The sequence below is a fragment of the Lontra canadensis genome, unplaced genomic scaffold, assembly GCF_010015895.1.
Source record: "Lontra canadensis isolate GAN:19392208 unplaced genomic scaffold, GSC_riverotter_1.0 scaffold12, whole genome shotgun sequence".
NCBI lineage: Eukaryota > Metazoa > Chordata > Mammalia > Carnivora > Mustelidae > Lontra > Lontra canadensis.
In genome coordinates this window covers 28258728-28280722 of record NW_022631006.1, presented here as the reverse complement: position 1 = coordinate 28280722, position 21995 = coordinate 28258728, and the positions used below count along the sequence as shown (strand labels likewise).

General features: G+C 36.1%; 1 protein-coding gene across 1 annotated transcript; it reads left to right on the top strand.

Annotated features, from left to right (window-relative positions):
• Positions 1-12730: 12730 nt before the first annotated feature.
• On the top strand, positions 12731-18197 carry LOC116867461 (olfactory receptor 4K2-like). Its single transcript, XM_032857090.1, has 2 exons — positions 12731-12756; positions 17261-18197. Exons 1-2 carry the CDS (start codon positions 12731-12733, stop codon positions 18195-18197), a joined length of 963 nt encoding a protein of 320 aa, XP_032712981.1.
• The last annotated feature ends 3798 nt before the right edge of the window (positions 18198-21995 follow it).

The following is a 21995-nucleotide window of genomic DNA, read 5'->3' as shown; positions in this document are numbered from 1 at the left end:
TACCTTGATCCCCAAACCAGGCAAAGACCCCATCAAAAAGGAGAATTTCAGACCAATATCCCTGATGAATATGGATGCCAAGATTTGCAACAAGATCCTAGCTAAAAGGATCCAACAGTACATTAAAAAGATTATCCATCATAGGGGCGCCTGGGTGGCTCAGTTGGTTAAAGCCTCTGCCTTCAGCTCAGGTTATGATCCCATGGTCCTGGGATCGAGCCCTACATCGGGCTTTCTGCTCAGCAGGGAGCCTGCCTCTCTTCCTCTCTCTCTGCCTCTCTGCCTGCTTGTGATCTCTGTCAAATAAATAAATAAAATCTTAAAAAAAAAAAAAAGATTATCCATCATGACCAGGTTGGATTTATCCCAGGGATGTAAGGGTGGTTCAACATTCACAAATCAATCAACATGATAGAATACATTAATAAAAGAAGAAAAAAGAACCACATGGTCCTCTCAGTTGATGCAAAAAAGCATTTGACAAAATACATCATCCTTTCCTGATTAAACCTCTTCAGAGCATATAGAGGGAACATTCCTCAATTTCATAAACTCCATCTATGAAAAACCTACAGTGAATATCATTCTCAATGGAAAAAAGCTTAGATCCTTTCCTCAAAGATTAGGAACACAACAAGGATGCCCACTCTTACCACTGTTGTTCAGCACAGTACTAGACATTCTAGCAACAGCAGACTACAAAAAGAAATAAAAGCATTCAGATTTGCAAAGAATGAGTCAAACTTTCTCTCTTCACAGAGACATGATACTTTATGGGAAAACTCAAAAGACTCCACCCCCAAATTACTAGAACTCACACAGCAATTCAGTAATGTGGCAGGATACAAAATCAATGCACAGAAATCAGTTGCTTTCTTATACATTAACAATGTAACTGTAAAAAGAGAAACTAGAGAATTGATTCCATTTACAATAGCACCAAAAAACAAGATATCTTAGAACAAACCTAACCAAAGAGGTAAAGGATCTATACTCTAGGAACTACAAAACACTCATGAAAGAAATTGAAGAAGACACTAAAAGATGGAAAAACATTTTATGCTCATGGATTGAAAGAATAAACAGTGTTAAAATGTTTATGCTGCCCTGAGCAATCTATACTTTGAACGCCATCCCAATTAAAATACCAATGGCATTTTTCAAAGTGCTGGAACAAACAATCCTAAAATTTGTATGGCACTAGGAAGGACCCCAAATCGCCAAGGAAAGGTTGAAAATGAAAACCAAAGCTGGGGGCATCACGTTGCCTGATTTCAATCTATATTACAAAGTTGTGATCACCAGATAGCATGGTACTGGCACAAAAACAGAAACATATGTCAATGGAACAGAATAGAGAGCCAGATGTGGACCCTCAACTCTATGGTCAAATAATCTTCAATGAAACAGGAAAAAATATCCAATGGAAAAAAGACAGTTTCTTCAATAAATGGTGCTGGGAATGTCCACAATAGCCAAACTATGGAAAGAACCTAGATGTCCATCAACAGATGAATGGATAAAGAAGATGTGGTATATATACACACAATGGAATACTATGCAGCCATCAAAAGAAATGAAATCTTGCCATTTCCAAAGATGTGGATGGAACTAGAGGGTATTATGCTTAGCAAAATTAAGTCAATCGGAGAAAGACAACTATCATATGATCTCCCTCATATGAGGAAGTGGAGATGCAATGTGGAGAGTTTGGGGGATAGGAAAAGAATAAATGAAACAAGATGGGATCAGGAGGGAGACAAACCATAAGAGACTCTTCATCTCACAAAACAAACTGAGGGTTGCCTGGGGGAGGGGTGTTAGGGAGAGGGTTGTGGGGTTATGGACATTGGGGAGGGTATGTGCTATGGTGAGTGCTGTGAGGTGTGTAAACCTGGCGATTCACAGACCTGGACCCCTGGAGCTAATTATACATTATATGTTTATAAAAAAAATAAAAAATTTATTAAAAAAATAAATGGTGCTGGGAAAACTGGCCAGCTATATACAGAAGAATAAAACCAAACCATTTGCTTACACCATACACAAAGATAAACTCTAAATGGATGAAAGACCTCAATGTGAGACAAGAATCCATAAAAATCCTAGAGAACATAGGCAGTAACCTCTTCAGCATTAGCCACAGCAACTTCTTTCAAACATGTCTCCAAAGCCAAAGGAAACAAAACTGAAAATGAACTTTTCAAACTTCATTAAGATAAAATGCTTCTGCACAGGGGAGTTGCAAGATGATGGAGGAGTAGGAGACCTAAAATTTGTCTGGTCCCAGGAATTCAGCTAGTTAGCTATCAAACCATTCTGAACACCTACAAACTCAACAAGAGATTGAAGAGAATAGCACCAATTCTAGGAACAGAAAAGCGACCACTTCCTGAAAGGTAGGATGTGCAAGAAGTGAATCCAAGGTGATAGACAGGAAGACAGTCTGAGGTCAGGGGAGGGAGCCTCTCTCAGCTGGCTACTGACAAGTGACAGAGCAGCAGAGCACAAAATCAGAACTTTCAAGTCTGCTTTGCAGAGGGATGTTGGTCCAGTGGCTAAGTGGGGATGGAACCCTCGCTGGGACAGTGTGGTCTCAGGACCCTCGGTTCATAGAAAGACCAGGAGTGCCTGAGTATGGCAGAGCTCCCAGGTATCAGAGTGAGGCAGCCGGCTACAAAGACAGAGTCAAGGAATGGGCTCTCAGCTCAGGGCTGCCATAAACCATGATCCATTGCACAGTCGGGCCATTATTCTTTGAGCAGGAACCCCAAAAGTGGCAGATCTGGGGAGACCACCTTCTTTCTCCACCAGGCGGAGCAATGCAGGAGTGTTCTTCAGGGATCCTCTGGGTCTGGAGACTCTAAATGGGGCTGTGTGCCAGAGACCAAAATGCTCCATCACAGGCTGGGTTAGCTAGGAGTGCAGCCAGAGACCAGGGAGACAGGTGTGATTGACTGCTTTTTCTCTGAGGGCTCACTGAAGGGCAGGGGGCAAGTTCTCATCTCCACTGGGGCCAGAGATTAGGAGGCTGCCATTTGCATCCTCATCCTCCAAAGCTGTCTGGAAAGTTTTCAGGGAACAAAAGCTACTGAGGGCAAGACTGAGCAGATTACTTAGCCTGGCCCCTGGTAAGTGTGGTGCAATTCCACCTCAGGCAAAGACTGAGAATTACTGCAAAAGGCCCCTCCCCCTGAAGATCAGCAAGAACATCCAGCCAAGACCAAGTTTACTAATCAATGAGAACTGCAAAACACCAGTGATAGGGGAATACAGCACACAGAATTCATGGCTTTTCCCCCATGATTTTTTTATCTTTCAAAGTTAAATTTTTAAAATTTTTGTTACTTTTTTTCTATTTTTCTTTTTTGAAATTTTTCTTTTTCCTATTTTAACCTACATCTTATCAATACCTTTTGAAAAATCTTTTTTTATTTTAATCTTTACAGATTATATATATATATATATATATATATATATATGGCACAAAGGTAGTCCTAAGAGGAAAGTATATAGCAATACTTTCTCAAATGTCTGATATCTCAAATGATATATATACTATATACATATATGTATGTATATACATATATGTATATAGTATATATATATATTCTTTTCTTTAAAATTTTGGGAGGCAATTTCTCCTAACAGACCAAAATACACCCAAAATCAAGTGTGTGCCTCTGTTCTATTCACCATTCTAATCATATATATATATATATTTTGTCCTTTCTTCTCCCCCCGGTTTCAGGTCTCTTCTGATTTGGTTAGTGTATATTTTTTTTGGGGGGGGGTCATTGTTACCCTTTTAGCATTTTGTTCTCTCATTCCTCTATTCTTCTCCAGACAAAATGAGAAGGCAGAAAAAAGTCACCTCAAAAAAAAAAAAAAAAAAAAAAAAAGAATGAGAGGCAGTACTGACTGCTAGGGATATACTCAATATGGACATTAGTAAGATGTCAGACCTAGCATTCAGAATTATGATTATAAAAATGCTATTTGGGCTTGAAAAAAGCACAGAAGATACTAGAGAATCCCTTTCTGGATAAATAAAAGAACTTAAATCTAACTAAGTTGAAATAAAAAAATATATTAATGAGGTGCATTAAAAAATGGAAGCTCTTACTGCTAGAATAAATAAGGCATTAGAAAGAATTAGTGATATAAAAGACCAAATGATGGAGAATAACGAAGCTGAGAAAAAGAAAGATAAACAACTCCTGGATCATGAGGGGAGAATTTGAGAGAAAAATGATACTGTAAGATGGAACAATATTAGAATAATTGGGATTGCCGTAGAAGAAGAAAGAGGGGCAGAAGGTATATTAGAACAAATTATAGCAGAGAACTTCACTAATTTGGGGAAGGAAACAGGTATTAAAATCCAGGAGGCACAGAGAACACCCCTCAAACTCAATAAAAATAGGTCCACACCCTGTTATCTAATAGAAAAATGTACACATCTCAGAGACAGAGAATCCTGAAAGCAAACTACAATGGCAGAAATATTAGATTGGCATCAGACCTATCCACAGAGACCTGGCAGGTCAGAAGGAACTGGTATGATATATTCAGAGCACTAAACGAGAAAAATATGCAGCCAAGAATACTATATCCACCTAGTCTGTCATTGAAAATAGAAGGAGAAATAACAAGCTTCCAGAACAAACAAAAACTAAAAGAATTTTCAAACACCAAACCAGCCCTACAGGAAATATTGAAAGGGGTCCTCTAAGGAAAGAGGAGCCTAAAAGTAACAGACCAGAAAGGAACAGTGACAATAACAGTAATGGTCACCTTACAGGCAATACAATGGCAGTAAATTCATATCTTTCAATCATCAACCCCAAAAGTATGTGGCCTAAATGCCCCAATAAAAAGACAGAGGGTATCAAAATGGATAAAAGAAAAAAAAAACAAGACGCATTGATATCTTGTCTGCAAGAGAGTTGTTTTAGACTCAAAGACACCTCCAGATTTAAAGTGAGGGGTGGAAAACCATTTACCATGCTAATGGACGTCAAAAAGAAGCTGGAGTGGCAATCCTTTTATCAGATAAATTAGATTTTAAGCCAAAGATTATAATCTATAGTCATACTTAAAGGGTATAGGATACTATATCATACTTAAAGGGTCTGTCCAAAAGGAAGATCTAAGAATTTTAAATATCTATGCCCCTAACATGGGAGCAGCCAATTATATAAACCAATTAACAAAATCAAAGAAACACATCAACAATAATATAATAATAGTAGGGGACTTTAACACCCCTCACTGAAATGGACAGATCATGTAAGCAAAAGATCAACAAGGAAATAAAGGCTTTAAATGACACGCCACACCAGATGGACATCAAAGTTATGTTCAGAACATTCCATCCCAAAACAACAGAATACACATTCTTCTCTAATGCACATGGAACATTCTCCAGAAGAGATCACATCCTCAGTCACAAATCAGGTCTCAACTGGTATCAAAAGATTGGGATCATTCCCTGCATATTTTGAGACCATAATGCTTTGAAACTACAACTCAACCACAAGAGGAAAGTTGGAAAGAACTCAAATACATGGAGGCTAAAGAACACCCTACTAAAGAAGGAATGGGTCAACCAGGAAATTAAAGAAGAATTGAAAAAAATCATGAAAACAAATGATAATGAAAACACAAGTGTTCAAAATCTTTGGGATGCAGCAAAGTTAGTCTTAAGGGGAAAGCATATAGCAATACAAGCCTTTCTCAAGAAACAAGAAAGGTCTCAAATACACAACCTAACCCTATACCTAAAGGAGCTTCAGAAACAACAGCAAATATAGCCTAAACCCAGCGGGAGAAGAGAAATAATAAGGATCAAAGCAGAAATCAGTGAAATGGAAACCAAAAGAACAGTAGAACAGATCAACAAAAGTAGGAGCTAGTTCTTTGAAAGAATTACTAAGACTGATAAACCCCTTGCCAGAATTATCAAAAAGAAAAGAGAAAGGACCCAATAATAAAAACATGAATGAAAGAGGAGGAATCACAAGCAACACCAAAGAAATATAAACAATTAAAAGAACGTATTATAAGCAAACATATGCCAGCAAATTAGACAATCTGGAAGAAATGGATGCATTCCTAGAGACATATAAACTGCCAAAACTGATCCAGAAAGAAATAGAAAACCTGAACAGACCCATAAGCAGTAAGGAGATTGAAGCAGTCATCAAAAATCTCCCAACAAACAAGAGCCCAGGGCCAGATGGCTTCCCAGGGCAATTCTACCAAACATTTTTTTTTAAATTTTTTTTAAATTTATTTATTTGTCAGAGAGAGAGAGAGAGAGACCACAAGTAGGCAGAGAGGCAGGCAGAGGCAGAGAGAGAAGCAGGTTCCCTGCCGAGCAAGGAGCCCGATGTGGGACTCGATCCCAGGACGCTGGGATCATGACCTGAGCCGAAGGCAGCCGCTTAACCAACTGAGCCACCCAGGCGTCCCTCTACCAAACATTTTAAGAAGAATGAATACCTGCTTTCCTGAAACTCTTCCAAAAATAGAAATGGAAAGAAAACTTCCAAACTCATTTTATGAGGCCAGTGTTACCTTGATCCCAAAATCAGACAAAGACCCCATCAAAAAGGAGAATTGCAGACCAATATCCCAGATGAACATGGATGCCAAAATTCTCACCAAAATACTAGCTGATAGGATCCAAAAGCACATTAAAAGGATTATTCCCCACAACCAAGAGGGATTTATTCTTGGGCTGCAAGGTTGGTTCAACATCTGCAAATCAATCAATGTGATACAATATATTAATAAAAGAAAGAACAAGAACCATATGATACTCTTGATAGAAGCAGAAAGAGCATTTGACAAAATACAGCATCCTTTCTTGATGAAAACTTCATAGTGCAGGGATAGAGGGTACATACCTCAATATCATAAAAGGCATCTATGAAAAACCCACAGCAAATATCATTCTCAATGGGGAAAATCTGAGAGCTTTTCCCCTAAGGTCATGAACATGGCAGGGATGTCCATTATCACCACTGCTATTCAACGTAGTACTAGAAGTCCTAGCCTCGGCAATCAGACAACAAAAAGAAATAAAAGGCAACTGAATCAACAAATAAGAAATCAAACTCTCACTCTTTGCAGATGATATGATACTTTGGGTGGAAAACCCAAAAGACTCCACTCCAAAACTGCTGAACTCATACAGGAATTCAATAAAGTGTCAGGGTATATAATCAATGCACAGAAATCAGTTGCATTTCTATACATCAACAATAAAACAGAAGAAAGAGAATTTAAGGAGTTGATCCCATTTACAATTGCTCCCAAACCATAAGATACTTAGCACTAAACCTAACCAAAGAGGCAAAGAGTCTCTACTCAGAAAACTATAGAATACTCATGAAAGACTTTGAGGAAGACACAAAGAATTGGAAAAATGTTCCATGTTCATGGATTGGAAGAACAAATACTGTGAAAATGTCTATGCTACCTAGAACGATCTACACAGTAAATGGAATCTCTATCAAAATACCATTAACTTTTTTCAAAGTAATGGAACAAATAATCCTAAAACTTATATAAAACCAGAAAAGACCTCAAATAGCCAGAGGAATGTTGAAAAAGTAAACCAATCTTGGCGGCATCAAAATTCCAGACTTCAAAGCTGTAATCATCAAGACAGTATAGTATTGGCACAAAAACTGACACATAGATCCATGGAACAGAATAGAAATTCCAGAAATGGACCCTCAACTCTATGGTCAACTATTCTTTGACAAAGCAGGAAAGAATGTTCAATGGAAAAAAAGGCAGTCTCTTCAACAAATGGTGTTGGGAAAATTGGACAGCCACATACAGAAGAATAAAACTGGACCACTTCCTTATACCACACACAATAATAGACTCAAAATGGATGAAGGACCTCAACATGAGACAGTAATCCACCAAAATCCTAGAGAAGAACACAGGCAGCAACCTCTTTGACTTCAGCCACAGCAATTTCTAGAAACATCACCAAAGGTGAAGGAAGCAAGGGTAAAAATGAACTATTGGAACTTCATCAAGATCAAAACGTTTTGCACAGCAAAGGAAACAGTCAACAAAACTGAAAGGCAACTGACAGAATGAGAGAAGATATTTGCAAATGACATATCAGAGAAAGCTCTAGTATCTAAAATCTATAAAGAACTTATCAAACTCAACACCCAAAGAACAAATAACCCAATCAAGAAATGGGCAGAAGACATGAAAAGACATTTCTGCAAAGAAGATATCCAAATGGCCAACAGACACATGGAAAAGTGCTCCACATCACTCACTATCAGGGAAATACAAATCAAAACCACAATGAGATATTACCTCATACAATCAGAATGACTAAAATTAACATTTCAGGAAATGACAGGTGTTGTCAAGGATGCAGAGAAAGGGGAACCCTCCTACACTATTTGTGGGAATGCAAGCTGATGCAGCCACTCTGGAAAACAGTTCCTCAAAAAGTGGAAAATAGAGCTACCCTATGACCCAACAATTGCACTACTGTGTTTTTACCCTAAAGATATAAATGTAGTGATTCAAAGGGGCACATGCACCCAAATGTTTATAGCAGCAACATCCATAATAGACAAACTATGGAAATTGAAAACAATTAAATGGAAAGATATTCCATGGTCATAGATTAGAAGAATTAATATTGTTAAAATATCCATACTCCCCCAAAGCAACCTTAGATTGCTTTGCAATCTCTATCACAATACCAATAGCATTTTTCATAGAACTAGAACAAGGAATACCAAAATTTGTATGGATCTACAAAGAACCTGGAATAGACAAAATGGTCTTAAGAAAAAATAACAAAGCTAGAGGTATTATAATCCCAGACTTCATTATATTCTATAGAGTGGTAGTAATCAAAATAGTACAGTACTTGTTAGGTAGGAAGCTAGGCATGAGCAATAGATGATAGACTATAGATGTCCTGACTGAGAGCCTCAACAGAGGACTGCCCAAGAACACCCCATTCCACCCATGTAGTGGTAAGTTTGCAGTTACAATATCCCAGTGGAAAAGGAATTAAATTTGTTGGGCTAATTACACTTGGGTAGAAAGCAGCCTCTTGTCCTTATTGGACCTATGTCTCTAGAAAGAAATAGTGTAGTTTCTTACCCTGTGCAGGCATTTAAATACATCTTGGGAAAGGACAGATAGCTAATTATTACATAATCCATTACTCTCACTCAAATGCTGTGAGCCTAGGACCCACCCAAAAGAAAACAATTGATATAAACTCACACCCAGAGTTTCCTGGACCTTTGTCTCTCTTGATTCGCTACTCCTCCCTTGAAGTATTTAATAAAACTGCTCTGCTTTACTTTTGTTTCATTTTACTTTTGTTTCTTTGCCATGGCAGTGAAAATAACCAAGGCTTCTTTGCTTTTCTATCCAAATCTCAGTAATAGTACTCACAAAAACAGACACAAAGATCAATGGAAGAAAATAGCACTGAAATAAATCCACACTTATATGGTCAATTTATGGCAGAGGAAGCAAGAATATCCAATGGGGAAAAGAGTCTCTTCAACAAATAGTCCTGGGAAAACTGAACAGTTACATGCAAAAGAATGAAACTGAACCACATTTTTATACCACATGCAAAATAAACTCAAAATGGATTAAAACCTACATGTGAAACTTGAAACTATGAAACTCCTAGAAGAAATCACAAGTAGTAATTTCTTTTTTATTTGCCACAAAAACAGTTTTCTAAATATGTCTTCTCAGGCAAGTGAAACAAAAGCAAAAATAAACCACTGAGACTATATCAAAATGAAAAGTTTCTGCACAGTGAAGGAAACCATGAACAAAATAAAGCTGAATAGGAGAAGATATATATTTTTTAATCATTTTTTAAAAAATTTTCAGCATAACAGTATTCATTGTTTTTGTACCACACCCAGTGCTCCATGCAGTCCGTGCCCTCTCTAATACCCACCACCTGGTTACTCCAACCTCCCACCCCCCGACCTCTTCAAACCCTTCAGGTTGTTTTTCAGAGTCCATAGTCTCTCATCGTTCACCTCCCCTTCCAATTTCCCTCAAATGTCTTCTCCTAACTCCCCATGTCCTCCATGCTATTTGTTATGCTCCACAAATAAGTGAAACTGTATGATAATTGACTCTCTCTGCTTGACTTATTTCACTCAGCATAATCTCTTCCAGTCCCGTCCATGTTGCTACAAAAGTTGGGTATTCATCCTTTCTGATGGAGGCATAATACTCCATAGTGTATATGGACCACATCTTCCTCATCCATTCGTCCATTGAAGGGCATCTTGGTTCTTTCCACAGTTTGGCAACCGTGGCCATTACTGCTATAGACATTGGGGTACAGATGGCCCTTCTTTTCACTCCATCTGTATCTTTGGGGTAAATAGCCAGTAGTGCAATTGCAGGATCATAGGGAAGTTCTATTTTTAATTTCTTGAGGAATCTCCACACTGTTCTCCAAAATGGCTTCACCAACTTGCATTCCCACCAACAGTGTAAGAGGGTTCCCCTTTCTCAACAAGATCCTAGCAAACAGGATCCAACAGCACATTAAAAAGATTATCCACCATGACCAGGTGGGATTCATTCCTGGCCTACAAGGATGGTTCAACATTCGCAAATCAATCAATATGATAGAACAAATTAATATGAAAAGAGAGAAGAACCACATGGTCCTCTCAATTGATGCAGAAAATCATTTGACAAAATCCAGCATCCATTCCTGATTAAAACGCTTCAAAGTACAGGGATAGAGGGAACATTCCTGAACTTCATCAAATCTATCTATGAAAAACCCACAGCAAATATCATCCTCAATGGGAAAAAGCTTGCAGCCTTCCCGTTGAGATCAGGAACACAACAAGGATGCCCACTCTCACCACTCTTGTTCAACATAGTATTAGAAGTCCTAGCAACAGCAATCAGACAACAAAGAGAAATAAAAGGTATCCAAATTGGCAATGAAGAAGTCAAACTCTCTCTCTTCGCAGATGACATGATTCTTTATATGGAAAACCCAAAAAACTCCTCCCCTAAACTACTAGAACTCATACAGCAATTCAGTAACGGGGCAGGATACAAAGTCAATGTACAGAAATCAGTGGCTTTCTTATACACTAACAATGAAAATGCAGAAAGGGAAATTAGAGAATCAATTCCATTGACTATAGCACCAAGAACCATAAGATACCTGGGAATAAACCTAACCAAAGAGGTAAAGGATCTGTACTCGAGGAACTACAGAACACTCATGAAAGAAATTGAAGAAGACACCAAAAGATGGAAGACCATTCCATGCTCTTGGATCGGAAGAATAAACATTGTTAAAATATCTATACTGCCTAGAGCAATCTATACTTTTTGTTTTGTTTTGTTTTATTATCATTTTTTATTTATTTCAACATAACAGTATTCATTGTTTTTGTACCACACCCAGTGCTCCATGCAATCCATGCCCTCTCTAATACCTACCACCTGGTTCCCCCAACCTCCCACCCCCCCAATCTATATTTTTAATGCCCTTCCAATCAAAATTCCACCGGTATTCTTCAAAGAGCTGGAGCAAATAATCCAAAAATTCATATGAAATCAGAAGAGACCCCGAATCGCTAAGGAAATGTTGAAAAACAAAAATAAAACTGGGGCATCACGTTACCTGATTTCAAGCTTTACTACAAAGCTGTGATCACCAAGACAGCATGGTACTGGCATAAAAACAGACACATAGACCAGTGGAACAGAGTAGAGAAGCCAGATATGGACCCTCAACTCTATGGTCAGTTAATCTTCGACAAAACAGGAAAAAATATACAGTGGAAAAAAGACAGTCTCTTCAATAAATGTTGCTGGGAAAACTGGGCAGCTATATGTAGAAGAATGAAACTCGACCATTCTCTTACACCGTACACAAAGATAAACTCAAAATGGATAAAAGACCTCAATGTGAGACAGGAATCCATCAGAATCCTAGAGGAGAACATAGGGAGTAACCCCTTCGATATCAGCCACAGCAACTTCATTCAAGATAGGTCTCCAAAGACAAAGGAAACAAAAGCCAAAATAAACTTTTGGGACTTCATCAAAATCAAAAGCTTCTGCACAGCAAAGGAAACAGTCAAGAAAACAAAGAGGCAAACCACAGAATGGGAGAAGATATTTGCAAATGACAGTACAGACAAAAGATTGATATCCAGGATCTATAAAGAACTCCTCAAACTCAACACACACAAAAAAGATAATCATATCAAAAAATGGGTAGAAGATATGAACAGACACTTCTCTCATGAAGACATACAAATGGCTATCATACACATGAAAAAATGTTCATCATCACTAGCCATCAGGGAGATTCAAATTAAAACCACATTGATATATCACCTTACACCAGTTAGAATGGCCAAAATTAGCAAGACAGGAAACAACATGTGTTGGAGGGGATGTGGAGAAGATATTTTCAAATGATGTATCTGATAAGGGGTTAACATCCAAAATATGAAAAGAACTTACAGAACGTAATATAAAAAAAACAAACACTCTGATAAAGTAATGAGCAGAGAACCTGATTAGACATTTTTCCAAAGATATACAGGTGGCCAACAGACATACGAAAAGATGCTCAACATCTCTAAACATCAGGGAAATGCAAATCAAAACCTCAATGAGGTATCAGCTCACACTTGTCAGAATGGCTAATATCAAAAACAAAAACAAGTATTGGTGAAGATATGGAGAAAGGGGAACCCTCATGCCTTGTTGGTGGGAACGAAAAGGTGCCGTCACTGTGGAAATAGGTATGGATTTTCCTCAAAAAATGAAAAACAGAAACACCATATAATCCAGTAATTTCATTATTGGATATTTACTAATGAAAACAAAAGTACTAATTTTCAAAGACATATGCACCCCTATGTTTCTTGCAGCATTATTTACAATAGCTAAGATTGGATGTTGCCTAAGTATCCACAGATAGATAAATCAATAAGAAAGAAGTGTATATATATATATATATATATATATATATATATATATGTAATTAGTATATTTTACATACATATATATGATGGAATATTATTCTGTATAAAAAGAATTAAATCTTGCCAATAGCAATGGCATGGATACAGCTACAGAGTATAACGATAAATGACATAAGTCAGTCAGAGAAAGGCAAATACCATACGACTGAACTCATTGTGGAATTTAAGAAATAAATAGAAAAAAGGGACAAAACAGACTCATATACAGAGAACATACTGGTGGTTGCTAGAGGGAAGGTGAGTAGGGGAATAGATGAAATAGATAAAAGGGAGTGAGAGGCACAAATTTTCAGTACAAAATAAAGTCAGAGATAAAAGTACAGAATAGGGAATATAGTTAATAACGTTGTAATATGTTGTTTGGCTGATGGTGACTACACTTACCATTGTGAGCACTGAGTATGTATAGAATTGTTCAATCTTTATGCTGTACATCTGAAACCAGTAGAATGCTGTGTGTTATTTATACTTCAATAAAACAATTTTCTTGTTGAGCAATATTGTATTCTTCCTTCCAATAACACAGCATGTATTTCATTTTTTTTCCTTTTGTAGAGTATTACAGTTTATCACATATATCCAACACATTTCAGATTAAGATTATTCTTATTTATGTATTTTGTTGCTTATCTGAAAAGGCTTTTTTACTATATATTTTATCAGGTTAATGTTGGTTTATAAGAAAGCTCATGGTTTTATTTGCTTCTTTTGTAAGCAAAATTTTCTGGTTTTGCTTTCTAAAATTCTACTTTATAAATTATCTTAAAGCAAAATTGATTTTGGTTTCTTTTGGTATTGCAGTGCTATGAATTTTAATACATATATATAGATTTGAGTAACTTCCACTACAACCAAGATACAGAACATCTGCATAATGTTCCCACACTCCTTCATAACTATGTTTCTGAATTATCTTTTATTTCTACTACTTTTTTTGTTAATTCTCTTGCCTTTCCAGAATAACTCTAGTAGTCTGTACACACTTACCTTTTGTTTTAAAGTGGGCAAATACTTAAAATTTACTGAATTTTTGCAACTGCTTTTGGGTTGGTTGGCCTTTATTTTTTCTTTTATTTCCTTTCTTTTTATAGAAGAGAAATTTTAAAAATCTTCAAAACAAAGTTATTTGTTTTATTATTTCAAAGCCTGTAAGAAATATAGTCAGCTAGGGAAGATTTTCTTGGGCTCTACTGCTAGTCTTGTGGGGAATGTAGGATAGGTATTGTAGTTGTGAAGAGTTCAAAGTACTGAGAAATTTGAGGAGAAAGTTGTGTTTGGAGAGCAATCCACAGATGAATGACTGGCCTTCAACAAAATATGGCAAGACCCTCAGTTAGGGTTTCAGGTTGAGAGTCTACACTTGGAATCTTTCTGAATTATGTGTCATGGACATTTCAAAAAATAGTTAATTAGAATCACCTCTGCTAGTTATTCTATATTCACCACTTTCTCTGTGCCAGATATTGTGCTAAATGCTTTACATTTATTTGTATAATTTAATTAATACACCATTCCCCTAGGGCACTTGCAAGTACTTGTCTTCACTTCTTTGCCTTTTGGGCTTCCCAACTTCTCCTTTCCCAGATTTCACCTGCTGGTACCTATCACCTTGTACTTATTTTTAGTGTCCTGTCAAAAACTTCAATACATGATTATTTTGCTATATGATTCTTCCAGTAAGAAAAATTTCTTTCACTGACAAAGTACCTTAGCCTACAAGAGCAATTTTCCAACTTTGAGACAATGAACACTGGGACATAAAGGTGGGAATATTTCCACATTCAAAGGAACAATTTTTTGCTCCTAAATGTTCCTTCAGACTGGTCAAGGGTGTCTTTCTCCTAGGCCAGTCCCAGTTGTACTCTTTTTCTAATGAACACAGCTTCATCATGAGCGTGAGTGTGTATCCTCACTTTAAATAGCAAAGACATACTCCCCAATTCTTGCAACTTTGGGAAAAGTCAGCTCAACATTTTAATAACTCCCACTGCAAGCAGACAGGAGTATCCAGTCCCTCAGCTCCTAAATGTTGCTGCTTTCTAGAGGCTTTTATACCAGGACTGGGAAAAACATATATCTATACTCCAGGCTTCTGATACTTACTAAGGACCATGGTGATTTCAGTAGGCTTCTGAATCTTGAAGGATGTAGTATTTTGATTCCTGATGTATAGCTGGTAGGATAAAAGCTGGAAATAATATTAAGGATTTTGAGAAGCAGTCATGGTTTATGTTTGTCAGGTGGCAAGAATAATTCATTTAATAATTCTATAAAGCAAATATAATGAAAGTGTAATAAAGAAGAAAATATATAACTTGAAGACATAAAAGATGGATGATTTCATTAAATAGGTTTTAGAGATGCCCTTCTGGAGATAAAAGGAGAAAAAACCTGGTAACTCTTTATTCACTTATAATGAATACACAATATATTCATAGTGTGTGTGTATGTATGTGTATACATAGGTTGTGTGTGTGTGTGCACGTGTGTGTATGTATAATTAGCTATAATAGCTTGCATTCTCCTTACTAATAACATTATTAAGTTTGGAAAATAGAACAAATATTCAAATGAGTGAGGCTGAGATTTTTAATATATCAAGATACTAATAATTTTCATTTGGAAAGAAGTAATTTAACTTCAAAGAGATGAAATGATTTTAGAGGCACATATCTTTTCCTAATCCCTGAATTAAAATTAATTTGAATATTTTTACTGCAATTATGATTATTAATGAAATAAAACAAGCTGATTACTTCCAAGCAGTATTCTTAAATTTGGATTTTGAAACCTAGAGAGTTCTTGAATGTTGTCCAGGAGATATAAGGGCTTTATACAGGCTATCTAATTTAATTCTCTCAGGTAAAACCTCAAATCGTACAGAGGCTACTCATGTACAATCAAGGTCACACAGCAGATTAAGAACACCTTAACCCTTTTAACTATTTTGTCACAGTTCAGTTGTCAGATTTCTGGAATATTGTTCTCTGACAATTTTTATAAATATTTATCAATATTGACAGAACAATTTGAGTTATGTGCAAATAAATGAGGATGAAGCCAAATTTTTCTCTATGGGAAAACAGGTGGTTACTTATATGAAAATATCATAGAAGGTATCTGTAGCACTTAAAATGTGTTGCAAATAAAAAAATTTTTCTTTTTTTTTCAATTTTGAGAAATGAGTCTGAGCCCTAAAAAGTATCTTTTTCTTCCCCCAGTGACTCCTGTGACACTTTGAAATAATATCACCTAAGTGGGTTTTGTTTTTTGTTTTGAGCATCTTATATTCTTATATTCTGATATTACAAGAGGTCTAATATTCATCTTGTATATTTTCTGGCTCAGTTCTAGAATCTACTTTTTTTTCTAGTCAAAAATAGCTTTGTTGGAATAGCATGAGATGTAGAAGAAGGATATTCTCTCTTTTTAAAATGTTTCGAGTCGAGAATAATTAATGTTTTAGGTATACCTTTCAGTAATCAATAGTTTTATGGAATTAAGAAATTATATATTAAAAATAATACTTATCAATAGTGACAAAACAGTTTGAAAATTTGCAAGTGAGGTGAGAATGGAACTGGATTTTTCTGAAGCTGAGAAAACTGGAGACCACTAAAAGAATCATTTATTACCTTCTTAGGATACTTAATAGGTCTTCTGAAATTATGTTAAACTATTAGTTACATCCAGCATGCAATAATAATGGATTTTACATAATTATATTTTATTATTATTGTTTAACAGAAAGTTTAGAGATTTCAACCCTCATTTAAACTTTTTTATACCCGACTTATTAGGTAAAGTGCACTAACTTAGTGTAATCTTACTCTGTAAACATGGATTATGTAACTCATTAGTCAGTATTCAGAATGGGAATATTATTGTATGGGTATATTAAAAGTATAACCCAAAATGTTGAGTACTGATGTTGGTCAAAACCAAGAAGTTGTCCATTTGAAGTGCTGACAGCAATTATTAAGTTTGTTCCAAAAGGACAAATCTTTACTGAGATAGTTGTTAGTTGGCTTTTAGGTAATTAGTGTTCTGATGAATTATTAATTGATATCATAACTCATATGTAACTGTAAAAGTGTCACAATTTCTGCCTATGTCATTTTGTCTTATTTTTGTTATTACAGAGCAGTCTGCAGATCGATGGAGGGGTTCAACCATTCTAGAGTATCTGAATTTGTGTTACTTGGACTTACTGGTTCTCCTGAGCTCCAGACTTTTTTCTTTGTAATATTTTCTGTTTTCTATTTGATAACTATGTTGGGCAACAGCCTGATTTTGCTCACAGTTCTATCTACCCCACACCTTCACTCTCCCATGTATTTCCTCCTCAGCAATCTGTCTCTCATTGACATATGCCTGTCCTCCTTTGCTACTCCAAAGATGATCATGGACTTCTTTGCTGAGCATAAGACCATCTCCTTTGAGGGCTGCATTTCTCAGATCTTCTTCTTGCATCTTTTCACTGGGACTGAGATTGTGCTGCTGATCTCCATGTCTTTTGACAGGTACATTGCCATATGCAAACCTCTACATTATTCAACAATAATGAGCCAAAGAGTGTGTGCTGGGCTTGTGGTAACCTCTTGGACAGTAGGCTTCCTGCATACAATGAGTCAGTTAGCTTTTACCCTCTATTTACCCTTCTGTGGTCCCAATGTTGTAGATAGTTTCTTCTGTGACCTTCCTTTGGTCATCCAGCTGGCCTGTATAGATATATATGTTCTTGGAATCTTCATGATCTCTACCAGTGGTGTGATTGCTCTTGTAAGTTTTCTGCTTTTGCTCACCTCCTATATCATTGTTCTTGTCACAATCAAGGACCACTCCTCTACAGGGACATCTAAGGCTCTTTCTACCTGCACTGCACATTTTATAGTTGTGCTTATGTTCTTTGGGCCTTGCATCTTTATCTATGTGTGGCCTTTTACCAACTTCCTGGTAGACAAAGTTCTGTCTGTTTTCTATACCATCTTCACCCCCTTTCTGAATCCACTTATCTATACCTTGAGAAATCAGGAAGTGAAAACTGCTGTGAAGAAGAAACTAAGTAATCAAAGCTTGAATCTTGGGAAAACTACTCCAAGATACCCAGTGCAATGAATCTCCTGTCTGAGATATACATCATCAGTTTTGTCCTTATAGCAATAGAAAATTAAACTTAGAACTTCAAGTCCTTTAATCGAAATTCACAAAAGTAGGAATCTGGTGTTGAGAGATATGAAATATCTTGCCTAAAAGTTAGTGAAATGTTTGCAAGCCTTTTGAGATCATAGATACCTTTGAAAATCTGTTGAAATCTATAGGTTAATTTCATAGAGAAATGCATATGTCATTAAAACATAAACTCAGGGCTTCATATATCCCTGAGTCCTATCAACAGACCTCAGTCAGCTTAGAGAAACCTGAAATAAAATAGTGTTCTCTTGTCTTCTAACCCAGAACATTCCCACTCTGTGGCAGCCTTGTGGCACTCTGATGGTGTTCACTTGCAGAACTTTGATTAAGAGTGTTGGGTATACTCGGAACACTGCATCAAAAACTAATGATGTATTTTATGGTGACTAACATAACACAATAAAAAAATAGTGTTGGGCATAACAAGGTTTTTTTCCCCCCATAGCATTAGGAATATTTTTGTGGGGAAATTCATATTATGAAGAGATTCTTCTGAATAAAGCTGAACCATTCTGATTTATTACATGCAACTGTTTGAGTTCTGAGTCAGCTTTGAACAAAACAGTACAGTTTGGAGGATCTGAAATTTAACAATATGGTTTTTAAGAAGTGTACAGATCGCTACCACACTTGATATTTAATATAGCAAATAACTGATTAAATGGCCATTTGTGAAGTTTAAACCATAGAAAGTAAACCACTCAAGTCTGATAAACTTCTAAAACCTGACTGAATATCAGAAATATGATGAACTCATTTAATAGCAAGACTAACTGCTTGGAAAATTAACTACTTAGTTCATGACAAGTTTGTCATTCCCAAAATAAAATATTCCAAAATATTATTAGTCTTAGTATGAGTTTTGTTCCTCATTTTCAATATAATGTAGCCTAGAGGAAGAAAAGATGAGACTAATTAAAAAAAACATATAGCATAATTCTCCCTATTCTGATTTATTACTGATTTTGTTAAAGATATTTTTTTATTACAAGATGGTCTTTCGAAATCAGCTGACCAAATAATTTCCCTAACTGCTGATGATGAACCTAAGATACAGAGAATTCATAAAGTTGGCTCAAGACTGAATCACTGTAAGAGGCAAAGATCATTTCTCTAAAAATATATAGATCTCAAAATTAAATTTTGGATCTGTCATTTTCTAGTTGTGTTATCCTAGGATATTCACTTTATCTCTCTACCCTTTGTAATTTCTATTGTGAAGATAATAAAACTAGATTGTTTGTTGTGACTTTTATGGAAACTGGACAGAAGAGACTCTAAAAATGTAATTTTCTTTTCCCTTCCCATCTGCAGACTCTAAATGAAAATGCATCTTATTCATAAGTAGTATGCCTTTAAAGAATAGCTGCATTCGGGTGAAACCAGTAGCTCACAAAATCTGATATTCTAGTTTTAGGATGTCTCTTTGATTGTGACTTCTTTAAGACATATGGCAGAAAAACAAAAGGACACTTTCCAGTTTTCCGTTGCTAACATGGAAGGTAGTTAGAAAAAATTAGATTGTCAGGTAATTTGTGATTTTTATGAATAACAACATACTGATAGGCTGTATCTCTTTGAACTGACTGAAGTATATGAGAATAGTTTAGGAAATAATCTGTTATGACGGATTTAGACAGATTGGCTTTAATAGTATTAATAGATTCTTAAATTTATTCTCAGTTTTTAAGGTTTCAATATGCTTTAACACAATCTCCAAGCCAAATATTTAATATCTGAAGTTAAAGTTAAGAAGTTTATGAAGAAATGTAGTGTTGGACTTAGGTATAAAACCATATTCTAGGGGCACCTGGGTGGCTCAGTGGGTTAAGCCTCTGCCTTCAGCTCAGGTCATGATCTCAGGGTCCTGGGATCGAACCCCACATCGGGCTCTCTGCTCCGCGGGGAGCCTGCTTCCCCCTCTCCCTCTGCCTGCCTCTGTGCCTACTTGTGATCTCTGTCTGTCAAATAAATAAATAAAATCTTAAAAAAAAAACATATTCTATGGTGACTAACATAACATAATAAAAAAACATATTCTAGTTTAAAATACTAGTTCATTTTTTTCTTGTTATTCTTTTTTTATTTAATCACTTTTTAATTTATTTTCAGCATAACAGTATTCATTGTTTTTGTACCACACCCAGTGCTCCATGCAGTCCATGCCCTCTCTAATACCCACCACCTGGTTCCCCCAACCTTCCACCCCCCCACCTCTTCAAACCCTTCAGATTATTTTTCAGAGTCCATAGTCTCTCATTGTTCACCTCCCCTTCCAATTTACCCCAACTGCCTTCTCCTAATTCCCCATGTCCTCCATGCTATTTGTTATGTTCCACAAATAAGTGAAACCATATGATAATTGACTCTCTCTGCTTGACTTATTTCACTCAGCATAATCTCTTTCAGTCCTGTCCATGTTGCTACAAAAATTTGGTAAAAATGAACTAGTATTCATATAGTTTTAATTCATATTTTTTATTCATATTTTTAACCAAATCATAAACTCTTCCTTCTTGCCTCAGAGTCAATCAGAGAAATGAGAAAAATTTAAGGAAAAATGTCCTTTGTCTCAATTCCATTCTTCAGTAAAAATTATCATCTTTGTTCTGATTTTTTAATTTTTTATTTTATTTAAATTCAAGGTAGTTAACATATAATGAATTCTTAGTTTCAGGGGTAGAATGTAGTGATTCATCAGTTGCATATAATACCCAGTGCCCTCCTTAATGCCCATTACTCAGTTACCTTATTACCCCACTCACCTCTCTTCCAGCAACCCTCAGTTTGTTTCCTATAATTAAGAGTTTCTTATGGTTTGTCTCCCTCTCTGATTTTATCTTATTTTTCCTTCCCTTCTCCTGTGTTCATCAGTTTTGTTTCCTAAATTCCACATGAGTGAAATCATATGGTATTTGTCTTTCTCTTATTTCACTTAGCACAATACACTCCAGTTCCATCCACCTCATGGCAAATGGCAAGATTTCATTTTTTGATGGCTGAATAGTATTCCCTTGTGTATATGTGTGTGTCTGTGTGTGTGTGTGCATGCGCACACACGTGTGTGTGTGTGTATACACATGTACCGCATCTTCTTTATCCATTCATCTGTCAATGGACATCTGGGCTCTTCCATGTTTGGTTATTGTGGACATTGCTGCTATAAACATTGGGATGCATATGCCCCTTTGAATCACTATGATTGTATCCTTTGTTAAATACTTAGTAGTGCAATTGCTGGGTTATAGGGTAGTTCTATTTTTAACTTTTTGAGGAACCTCCACATCTTTGTTTTTAAATATAAATCCTGCTTCTGAAAAATCTTTAGTTCAATAACTATTCATTGAGCACCTACTCTGTTTAAGGTCTTTCTGGGTGCTTGTGATTCATTAATTTACAAGATCTGTTTATCTCTTTTTAAGAAACATATATCTAGCAATTAGATGGGACCAGTCTGTTGTAGGTGGAATTCCAGTCTCACCAGTTTCTTGTGTAGAACTTTGAGCATGTATTCTTAATGTTTCTAAGTCTGTTTTTTTTCACCTATAAATTGTAGACTTAGTATATAACCACTAGGAATGTTATAAAAATTAAACAAAAAGATATGTAACATAATAAACAGTGCTTGGCACTCATTAAAGGTTTAATGAATGCTAACTAATAATATTATTATTGTTACCAATTGTGTTAGACATGCATAAATGACAGAGTAAATGGAATGGA

Excerpts from the sequence above, each read along its gene's own strand:
- LOC116867461 (XM_032857090.1), top strand. The coding sequence starts at position 12,731 with ATGGCTAATATCAAAAACAAAAACAA. Across the intron at positions 12,757-17,260 it reads AATATCAAAAACAAAAACAA|AGTATCTGAATTTGTGTTAC; the intron begins GTATTGGTGAAG and ends CAACCATTCTAG.